The sequence below is a fragment of the Bombina bombina genome, chromosome 4 (assembly GCF_027579735.1).
Source record: "Bombina bombina isolate aBomBom1 chromosome 4, aBomBom1.pri, whole genome shotgun sequence".
NCBI lineage: Eukaryota > Metazoa > Chordata > Amphibia > Anura > Bombinatoridae > Bombina > Bombina bombina.
Window position 1 is genome coordinate 637922932 of NC_069502.1, and position 12001 is coordinate 637934932.

At 36.2% G+C, this 12001-nt stretch overlaps 1 protein-coding gene across 1 annotated transcript in view; it reads left to right on the forward strand.

Annotated features, from left to right (window-relative positions):
• Nucleotides 1–12001, forward strand: part of MOXD1 (monooxygenase DBH like 1) — a 240419-nt gene that overhangs the window by 66474 nt on the left and 161944 nt on the right. The window contains exons 2-3 of the mRNA XM_053710674.1: nucleotides 10465–10614; nucleotides 10724–10891. Of these exons, the coding sequence (XP_053566649.1) occupies nucleotides 10465–10614; nucleotides 10724–10891 (318 nt within the window). The remainder of the gene's footprint in view (nucleotides 1–10464; nucleotides 10615–10723; nucleotides 10892–12001) is intronic.

Here is a 12001-nt window from a genome sequence, read left to right on the forward strand (position 1 = left end):
TCCATTTTGAGAGTAGATTCTCTAAATCAGGAACATGTGAAAACCTTTTTTTAGTATATTTTATTGTTGTCTCCCTTGATTATGCTTGCTAGCTGGTTTGTGCACTGATCTAAGCAATCACTGTGTACAATGTATTTGGGTCAGGCAATTTGCAGCATCTTAGTGGCACAGTAAATTCGTTTTTTCTTTGTTACAGATAGGAGGATATTTTTTTAAATGCATAATTTTTGTGAGACAGATACTTCTGTACTTTCTAGACATCGCGCTGTCAATAAAACACCTTGAGATTGTAATATACAAGTAAGAAAACGTTGTAATATTCAGTATACTATTATTATTATTTTTACCCCTTTTTCCTGAAAATTGTTTTTCCAGTTATGAAAACAGGAAGTACTCACTGCAGTCTTTGCAAACCTAATCCTACTGAATATCAGCCCCTAACTGGCTTCAGCAGTGGTGATAATATCAGAAAACATTTTGCTGGGACGTGTGACTAGGGCTTCTGTTTAATGATTTAAAGCCCAGTATTTAAAAATAATCTTAAAAACAGGGGCACTTTAAGTCATTAAACTTTACGACGCTTCTTTTTTAAAATACTTACCAGTTTGGTATGTAAACATACCGCCGTTCCTCCACCCGCATCTCCTTCTGTATTTAGCATATCAATGACGAATCCGGCTTCCTCCAATCGTTGCTTGCTGAGCTTTTCTCAAAACACTCAAAATACTTATAACTCTAATAGAAAAACACATGCATATGAAAATATAGACGACTGTAAGATGCTATATGCAGAAAGCAGCATAATGCGATTTAAATTGGCTGTAGGATTTAATTTTTAAAGTACGCCCTCCACTCACTGCTAGCTGCGCTCCACGGAGTGAAGTGTCCCTTTCTAGCACGCTTCATTACTTTCAATAAAGAGACATCTTGCGACCTGCAGGAACTACCTTTTTACGATAATTCCATCTGGGCAGCCCCTACGTAGGATGGAGTGAAAAAACACGTCTGAACTGGCAAAGTTTAGGTCATTAGGCCCTTAGAGAGAACAGTGGAAAATGAACATTTTAGTACCTCTCTTTTACAGACCCCACTGGGAGCATTATTTTATCTAAACCTTATTGTTTACATGTTTTTGTAACCAGATCGTAAGTACAGAAATGATCAGTATAGGTGAAAATACAGTAGGCAAACTCAACTATTTCAAGTGAGAAAACAAAGGCAAAGGAGCTATTTGTAAACAATATTTAACACTCCATTAAGTGAAATGGATAATTAAAAGAAAATTAAAGGGAAGAATATACTAAGATACTCTGGGGGGTAGTTATCAAGCCGTCAACCTCAAATACTCTGGAATTCCGCAGCGTATTTGTGGCGAGGCTGATACGCCTTAGTTATCAAAGGCTCGAGACCGGCAAAAGTAGAATTTTGTGACGTAAGCTTCGATCCGCCGGACTCAGTCCGACACAGATCGATTCTTACGTCACTCCAGATGTTCCGCACACAAGTGCAGCACATTCTAACTACTTTTGCTAGTTATCAAAAAACTAGCAGGTACGCTCGGCACTTTTACGGCCCAGCGTACCTGGTTTTCAAACCGCCACCCCTGGAGGTGGCGGATCCCATAGGAATCAATGGGAGTCTGACCATAGCGAAAGTACAAGTTCGCTGCTGACAGACATCCCATTGATTCCTATGGGAGCTGTCTACACCTAACACCCTAACATGTACCCCGAGTCTAAACACCACTAATCTGTCCCCCCCCTACACCGCCGCAACTAAATAAAGTTATTACCCCCTAAACTCCCTGAACCCTCCGCAACCTATATTAAATGTATTAACCCCTATCCTGCCCCCCCTACACCGTCGCCACCTATAATAAATTTAATAACCCCTAATCTGCCCCCCCTACACCGTCGCCACCTATAATAAATTTATTAACCCCTATCCTGCCCCCCACTACGCCGCCGCCACTGTAATAAAATTATTAACCCCTAAACCTAAGTCTAACCCTAACCCTAACGCCCCCCTAACTTAAATATTAATTAAATAAATCTAAATAAATTAACTCTTATTAACTAAATGAATCCTAATTAAAACTAAATACTTACCTTTAAAATAAACCCTAATATAGCTACGATATAAATAATAATTATATTCTAGCTATCTTAGGATTTATTTTTATTTTACAGGTACCTTTCAATTTATTTTAACTAGGTACAATAGCTATTAAATAGTTATTAACTATTTAATAGCTTACCTAGCTAAAAGAAACTGAAATTTACCTGTAAAATAAATCCTAACCTAAGTTACAATTACACCTAACACTACACTATACTTTAATAAATTATTCCTATTTAAAAATAAATACTTACCTGTAAAATAAACCCTAAGATAGCTACAATATAATTAATAATTATATTGTAGCTATCTTAGGATTTATATTTATTTTACAGGTAACTTTGTATTTATTTTAGCTAGTTAGAATAGTTATTAAATAGTTATTAACTATTTAATAACTACCTAGCTAAAAGAAATACAAAATTACCTGTAAAATAAATCCTAACCTAAGTTACAATTAAACCTAATACTACACTATCATTAAATTAATTAAATAAACTACCTACAAATAACTACAATTAAATACAATTACATAAACTAACTAAAGTACAAAAAATAAAAAAAGCTAAGTTACAAAAAATAAAAAAATAAGTTACAAACATGTTAAAAATATTACAACAATTTTAAGCTACTTACACCTAATCTAAGCCCCCTAATAAAATAACAAACCCCCCCAAAATAAAAAAATGCCCTACCCTATTCTAAATTAAATAAAGTTACCAGCCCTTAAAAGGGCCATTTGTGGGGGCATGCCCCAAAGAAAACAGCTCTTTTGCCTGTAAAAGAAAAATACAACCCCCCCCAACATTAAAACCCACCACCCACATACCCCTAATCTAACCCAAACCCCCCTTACAAAAACCTAACACTAATCCCCTGAAGATCATCCTACCTTGTCTTCACTCAGCCGAGCAGCGATGGAACCGAAGTGGACATACGGAGCGGAAGAAGTTAATCCTCCAAGCGGCGCTGAAGAAATCTTCCATCCGATGAAGTCATCATCCAGGCGGCGCTGAAGTAAAGTCTTCGATCCGGCCGATGTCATCTTCAAAGAGGCGCTGAAGAGGTCTTCTATCCGGGCGATGTCATCTTCCAAGCCGGGTCTTGAATCTTCCTCCCGCCGACGCGGAACCTCCTTCTTCACCGACGGACTACGACGAATGAAGGCTCCTTTAAGGGACGTCATCCAAGATGGCGTCCCCTCAATTCCGATTGGCTGATAGGATTCTATCAGCCAATCGGAATTAAGGTAGGAATATTCTGATTGGCTGATGGAGTCAGCCAATCAGAATCAAGTTCAATCCGATTGGCTGATCCGATCAGCCAATCAGATTGAGCTCGCATTCTATTGGCTGATCGGAACAGCCAATAGAATGCGAGCTCAATCTGATTGGCTGATTCCATCAGCCAATCAGATTTTTCCTACCTTAATTCTGATTGGCTGATAGAATCCTATCAGCCAATCGGAATTGAGGGGACGCCATCTTGGATGACGTCCCTTAAAGGAGCCTTCATTCGCCGTAGTCCATCAGTGAAGAAGGAGGTTCCGCGTCGGCGGGAGGAAGATTCAAGACCCGGCTTGGAAGATGACATCGCCCGGATAGAAGACCTCTTCAGCGCCTCTTTGAAGATGACATCGGCCGTATCGAAGACTTTTCTTCAGCGCCGCCTGGATGATGACTTCATCGGATGGAAGATTTCTTCAGCGCCGCTTGGAGGATTAACTTCTTCCGCTCCGGATGTCCACTTCGGTTCCATCGCTGCTCGGCTGAGTGAAGACAAGGTAGGATGATCTTCAGGGGATTAGTGTTAGGTTTTTGTAAGGGGGGTTTGGGTTAGATTAGGGGTATGTGGGTGGTGGGTTTTAATGTTGGGGGGGTTGTATTTTTCTTTTACAGGCAAAAGAGCTGTTTTCTTTGGGGCATGCCCCCACAAATGGCCCTTTTAAGGGCTGGTAAGGTAAAAGAGCTTTGAACTTTATTTCATTTAGAATAGGGTAGGGCATTTTTTTATTTTTGGGGGGGGGGGGTTGTTATTTTATTAGGGGCCTTAGATTAGGTGTAAGTAGCTTAAAATTGTTTTAACATGTTTGTAACTTATTTTTTTATTTTTTGTAACTTAGCTTTTTTTAATTTTTGTACTTTAGTTAGTTTATGTAATTGTATTTAATTGTAGTTATTTGTAGGTAGTTTATTTAATTAATTTAATGATAGTGTAGTATTAGGTTTAATTGTAACTTAGGTTAGGATTTATTTTACAGGTAATTTTGTATTTCTTTTAGCTAGGTAGTTATTAAATAGTTAATAACTATTTAATAACTATTCTAACTAGCTAAAATAAATACAAAGTTACCTGTAAAATAAATATAAATCCTAAGATAGCTACAATATAATTATTAATTATATTGTAGCTATCTTAGGGTTTATTTTACAGGTAAGTATTTATTTTTAAATAGGAATAATTTATTAAAGTATAGTGTAGTGTTAGGTGTAATTGTAACTTAGGTTAGGATTTATTTTACAGGCAAATTTCAGTTTCTTTTAGCTAGGTAAGCTATTAAATAGTTAATAACTATTTAATAGCTATTGTACCTAGTTAAAATAAATTGAAAGGTACCTGTAAAATAAAAATACATCCTAATATAGCTAGAATATAATTATTATTTATATTGTAGCTATATTAGGGTTTATTTTAAAGGTAAGTATTTAGTTTTAAATAGGATTCATTTAGTTAATAAGAGTTAATTTATTTAGATTTATTTAATTAATATTTAAGTTAGGGGGGCGTTAGGGTCAGGGTTAGACTTAGGTTTAGGGGTTAATAATTTTATTACAGTGGCGGCGGCGTAGTGGGGGGCAGGATAGGGGTTAATAAATTTATTATAGGGGCGACGGTGTAGGGGAGGCAGATTAGGGGTTAATAAATTTATTATAGGTGACGACGGTGTAGGGGGGGGCAGGATAGGGGTTAATAGGTTTAATATAGGTTGCGGCGGGTTCAGGGAGCGGCGGTTTAGGGGTTAAACTATTTATTTAGTTGCGGAGAGGTGCGGGATCAGCAGGATAGGGGTTAATAACTTTATAGTAGAGGGCGACGGTGTAGGGGGGGCAGGATAGGGGTTACTAGGTATACTGTAGGTGGCAGCGGTGTCCGGGAGTGGCGGTTTAGGGGTTAATACATTTATAAGAGTTGCGGCAGGGTCTAGGAGCGGCGGTTTAGGGGTTAGTAACTTTATTTAGTTGCGGGAGGCTCCGGGGGCGCCGGTATAGGGATAGAACAGTGTAGTTTAGTGTGGGTTCTTAGTGACAGGCTAGCAATAAAGCTGGGAAAAAGCCGAAGAGCAGCGAGATCGGATGAGTGATAACTCTCACAGTCCGCTGCTCATCGCCCCGCGGCTTTTTGACAGCTTTATTTGATAACTTAGGCGTATTTTTTCAGGTCCGCGGCGGCGATGTGAGGCGAGCTTAGGCGGGCGTATTGGGCCGGCGAAGCCAGAAAAGTAGACGGCTTGATAACTACCCCCCTCTGTCCCTTTTAAGTCCTGGTTTGTACACAGACATGAACTTCCTTTCTGGTTTAACAATAAAAATAAACAACTTTAAAATAAACAATAAATATATTTAACATATTCTCATTAGTTGCCTTTCATATGCATTTTTTTAGAGGTTTAGAGTTGAGTACTTGGAGCGTGGGAGTGTGAGACAAGTTGAATTTTCAAAGGAATTTGAAGGGACATTAAACAGTCATGAAACCCAAAATATTTCTTTTGTGATTCAGACAGAGTATACAGTTTAAAAAAAATAGTTATTTCTGCATGCTCTAATTTTCAGCTAGATCACAAGTGGCGCGCTCAAGTGATAAATTCAATAGAAGTAAGCTTTTTTGAGTGCGTTGGGTAGCGCATGTATTACCAGTCGAAAGGAAAAAGTGTTTGCAGAAGTGCTAACCCGTCAAGCGCAACAAGCCCAACTTCGAATATCTCAACCACGTTAACGTATTCCCCCATAGACTTTAATGGAGCTCGAAAAGTGGAAAAAACCTAACACCCTTACTGCGTTCAAACCGCATTGCATTTTCTCAAGTGCGCTAATCCAACATTTAATATTAATATTTCACATTCCAATGTTCTTCACATAGCGGAATATGTTCTATTTATTAATAAATACATATTTTTATATATATATATATATATATATATATATATTTTTTTTTTTTTTTTGGTAAAATATATATCTATACCTATATATCTATATGATTATACATAGGTAAATATGTAGTTAAACACTTTATTAAATATGAATATTGCATATATATGATTTTTCATGATTTCAGCTACTTGACTGCAAAGGGCTCCAATGCATATATATATATATATATATATATATATATATATATAAACAAAAGAGTGGATAAAGGATCCCCTCTGAAGAATACACATATAGCATTTAAAAAGTCAGGATGAACTCATTGAAGAGGGATAAGCACCAAATATGCCAAAGGCAACAAAAGGACACTCAAGAAAATCTAAAACGTAACTTTTATGAAAACGCAAAATAAAAACTGGCAAAATTAATTAAAACCACAACTAGTGATTAGGATGCAAACTGAAAACAGTACACTTAATAGCTATTACCAAGGAGGGGCTAAATGAGGCCATGAAGGGGTTAAATAATGTGTCAGTATGATTGGTGTACACTGAGTTTTACGTTTTTTTTGTTTCTATATGATTATTAATACACAGCACCTCCCACTAATTCCACTTGCCTATTGGCTTTGATTTAGTGAAGAAGTCTCTATTATATAAGGAGTAGTGCCATTGGTTATCATACCTTTCTAGCACTTATATATATGTCTACATATGTATTTATGTGTTTATATGTGCATATACATGTGTAAATACATATATACACATATAAATACATAATTACATATGTACACACATATAAATATATATATATACACACACACACATACTGTACATACATAGACAGACATATTTAGACATGTATAGGTATGTATCTCGCTTTGCCTGCCTTTTTTTCTAACACCTGAGACCTCATATCTTTGAGCCCTTATAACTTTTTATGCAATTTGTTTTTAATTTTTTTTAATTAGATAGTGTTATTATGAGTGTAACTGTACTTTTACATATATTTTTATGTGTTTTGTGCATCTTTTTAGTTGAGTGTAACAGTTAACCAGAGCTATCCCTACATATGTTAAACAAAGTGTTTACTTTCAATTTGTAACGCACGCTACTTCGGACACACACAAAGAGCCGCAATAAATCCCTTAGTTAACGTGCCACTCATAAGCTAGTCCTTTGTGTTCCATATCCCTTTAAACTCCAAATGTAATTTCCTATAAATTAAATAAATTAATTAATGAAAATAAAACTGCACTGCAATATGTTTATTATTTTGATGTGCTAATTTATTTTCCTTAAAGGGACACTAAACCCAAAACATTTCTTTCATGATTCAGATAGAACATGAAATTTTAAGCAACTTTCTAATTTACTCCTATTATCAAATTTTCTTCATTCTCTTGGTATCTTTATTTGAAATGCAAGAATGTAAGTTTAGATGCCTGCCCATTTTTGGTGAACAACCTGGGTTGTCCTTGCTGATTGGTGGATAAATTCATCCACCAATAAAAATGTGCTGTCCAGAGTACTGAACCATAAAAAAGCTTAGATTCCTTCTTTTTCAAATAAAGATAGAAAGAGAACGAAGAAAAATTGTTAATAGGAGTAAATTAGAAAGTTTCTTAAAATTGCATGCTCTATCTGAATCACAAAAGAAAAAAATTGGGTTCAGTGTCCCTTTAAAGAGATATGAAATAAAAAATATATATATTTTGTGATTCACACAGAGCATACAATTTAAAAAAAAGTTTCAATTTGTAACGCACGCTACTTCGGACACACACAAAGAGCCGCAATAAATCCCTTAGTTAACGTGCCACTCATAAGCTAGTCCTTTGTGTTCCATATCCCTTTAAACTCCAAATGTAATTTCCTATAAATTAAATAAATTAATTAATGAAAATAAAACTGCACTGCAATATGTTTATTATTTTGATGTGCTAATTTATTTTCCTTAAAGGGACACTAAACCCAAAACATTTCTTTCATGATTCAGATAGAACATGAAATTTTAAGCAACTTTCTAATTTACTCCTATTATCAAATTTTCTTCATTCTCTTGGTATCTTTATTTGAAATGCAAGAATGTAAGTTTAGATGCCTGCCCATTTTTGGTGAACAACCTGGGTTGTCCTTGCTGATTGGTGGATAAATTCATCCACCAATAAAAATGTGCTGTCCAGAGTACTGAACCATAAAAAAGCTTAGATTCCTTCTTTTTCAAATAAAGATAGAAAGAGAACAAAGAAAAATTGTTAATAGGAGTAAATTAGAAAGTTTCTTAAAATTGCATGCTCTATCTGAATCACAAAAGAAAAAAATTGGGTTCAGTGTCCCTTTAAAGAGATATGAAATAAAAAATATATATATTTTGTGATTCACACAGAGCATACAATTTAAAAAAAAGTTTCCATTTTACTTCATTCCCATGAGTTGAAGAGATACCTAGGTAGGCATATGAGCACTACATGGCAGGAAAGAGAGCTGCCATCTACTGTTCTTGCAAATGGATAACATTGTTGCAAAACTGGTGCTAGATTTTGCTCCAGAAATGGGCCGGCTACTAAACATATGTCCCTGCGTTTCAACAAAACAGAACAAAGAAAAATTGATTATAGAAGTAAATTTGAAAGTTGTATAAAATTGCATGCTCTGTCTGAATCATGAAATAAATATTTTGGGTTTCATATCCCTTTAATTAATATTGAATACAATTTTGCTCCACCACTCTTTTTTTCCCAACAACCACAAAAATCATTAATTACGTTTACTGCTGTTAATGACAGTATTTTATGTTTGTCCATGAACATTGTCATTCCCCTTTTTAGCATTAATTTGTAACACTAGCAACCCTGCAATGCTACTGTGTGTTTAACCCCCACAAATGTGTTAAACACATAGTTAAATTAGAACTGCTTATTGGGATCATGTCAGTTTCTGCTTGGGACCAACAGTTTTCTGTAGTTTCCCACCAGTACTTTAACCACGTGTTTGACAACTTGGAAGGTGTTAAAGTGAATGAATTCTTGCATGCACTAGATGGCTATTTAGATCTAAACATGAAGACGGGATTGATGCGGACAGTTTGAAGTAGTCATGTTCCATAGATCAATATTCAGATAGTAAGGGCTCGATTTATCAAGTCCTTCGTCGTTTTCATAAGAGAACCTACAGTCAGTATTTATCAAGTGCCGGTCATCAGACCGCTGCTTCCAATACCTCTTCTCCACCTTTTAGGTTGAGAATTTCAATCTTCCCAGTCTCATCCAACCGGGCAGATTGACAGCTCCTGCCTGTAGATGATTGGTTGTGCGCAGGTAGGGGGTGGCAATGCACAAGAGTGCAAAATAGCGCACTTGTGCAATGCTAATTTCTGGCAGCAGACTGCTGCCCGCCAGAGGTGAGCTGGGGTTGACAGGGTCAGATATGTATGCCCCTGTCCGCCAACATTTGATAAATCAAGCCCTAAGGGGCCGATTGATCAAATATCTGTCCGACATGATCCACTCAGTGGATTTAACATTGCACAAGCAGTTCTGGTGAACTGCTTGTGCAATGCCGCCCCCTGCAGATTCGCAGGCAATCGGACACTAGGGCGGATTGATGTCCGCAGCCTCAGAGGCGGCGGACCAGTTAAGGAGCAGCGGTCTTAAGACCATTGCTTCTTAATTGCTATTTTCGGCGAGCCTGAAGTCTCGCGCGGAAACAGGGGCATCAGGGGCCATTCGGCCTTAGATAAATCGGCCCCTAAGTATGCACTAAAACTTTGTATTTTGGTTTAATAAAAAATAGAAACATTAATGTAAAAAAAAATGGTTAGAGCAGAATTAAAAGCATGCCATGTTTGCACTGCCTGCTGTGGAACTATATGTGTTTACCCAAAAGTTATCAATGATAAAATGGCAACTATAGCTTTAGTCTTGTTTAACATGCATGGTGACCCAAATGTGGCTTTTAATTTGCCTCCTCCCTGAACTTACTGTTTTTTAAAATATCAGTTATCACTTTTCTAGACATTCTCTCTGCTCTGTGTGAGATTTTCCCAAAACTTGCCTGACCCTGGGATAAAAAATTGGAAGCTAAGATGTAAAGTTGTTTCATCTAATTGTGACACTTTGCAAACACAGACTTGTTTTCATTGTTTTCAGTATCCTAAATAAATCTACCGATTTACTGCAATTGTTATGTTTATTTTTTAGGATTATTTTACAGATGAAAACAGCAGAGATCTTCAGAAAGATTCTCAGCAGAACTACAATCTTGAATATGCAATGGAAAATGGCACGCACACGTTTTTAAAGTTCAGCAGAGACCTGAACACCTGTGATAATAATGACAAACCTATAACGGTAAGCTTAATTTTATGTGAGTAAAATAAACCAGTGTATCAATTAAATGTACAAAATTATATTTTTTTCTTTAATTTCTGTGACACTCAAAGTTCTTGATGTGTTATAGGAAAGTACAATACGAATAATTTGGGCTTACCATCCGGAAGACATTGGACCCACAGGACTTAAATACCATGGGTCTACCAGAGGAAGAAAAAGCTTACGTTTACTAAATCCAGAGAAAAAATATTCTACATCTATGGACACCCAGTCCTTCAGTTTCACAAATCAGAACGTAAGTCTATTTCGTATGAGTTCTTTATGTAAATCATGGACCAACAAACACAGGGAAAGATTCTATCCCAGTAGAAAAGATTATTCAGTTTTTTTTTATCCTTTTTGTTTTTTAAGGCTATGTGAATTTTTTTTAGATAGGGTCTAAGATAAACGAGGAAACCTTCCAATTGTTTTGTAGCTTGTGGAGAGGTAAGTCCTTTTGTCCCTGTCTCATTTACTTATGTCCTGAAAACAGGTACTGGCCAACCTCTGTATATATTGCACAAACCTCATCCATTAAATTCAATAAGTGAAAAATAGCCTGGTAGCGCTGTTATTAAAGGGCCATGATACCCAAATGTTGAAACACTTGAAAGTGATGCAGCATCGCTGTAAAAAGCTGACTAGAAAATATAACCTGAACATCTCTATGTAAAAAAGAAAGATATTTTACCTCAAACGTTCCTCAGTAGCCACATCCCATTGTAAAGGACTACTAAGCAGCAAATCAGTATGTATGTCCCGGGACAGGCAAGGGATTGAGCCTTGTGCACTCTCATGTTATTTCCCTATTCAATTTAAGGAAGTTTACTATGAAATCTCATGAGAGTTAAGTGAAATCTCATGAGATAACATTTAAAGAGTTCATGACCTCAGCACTGTTGATGCTGATTGGCTGCTGTTCATTTCTTAATTTATTTATTTTTACCTGCAGCTGAAGTATATTTTTTTACACAGAACTTACTCTGCTGAGTTGAGGAAATTGTGAGGTAAACTATCTTCCTTTTTTACATAGAGATGCTCAGGTGATTTTTTCCTGTTAGCTTTTTACAATTATGCTGCATCAGTTTCAAGTGATTTAGCATATGAGTATTATGTCCCTTTAAGTATCAAGAATTTAGATAATGATAAAAAAAATCAAGACTGGCACATGTCATGTAAAAGGCCTTTTTTCCACAAAAACTGTAATACAGCCTCATTTGCAATCAGCATAATAGAGGTTTCTATCACTCTTTTGAACTATTATTGACCATAAAAATATATCTAAGGACGACACATTTTTTTTACATTCATGGAATTTTTAGTAGTTTAAATAGATCTGTAAAGTTCTTTCCTAACTTGCCGAACA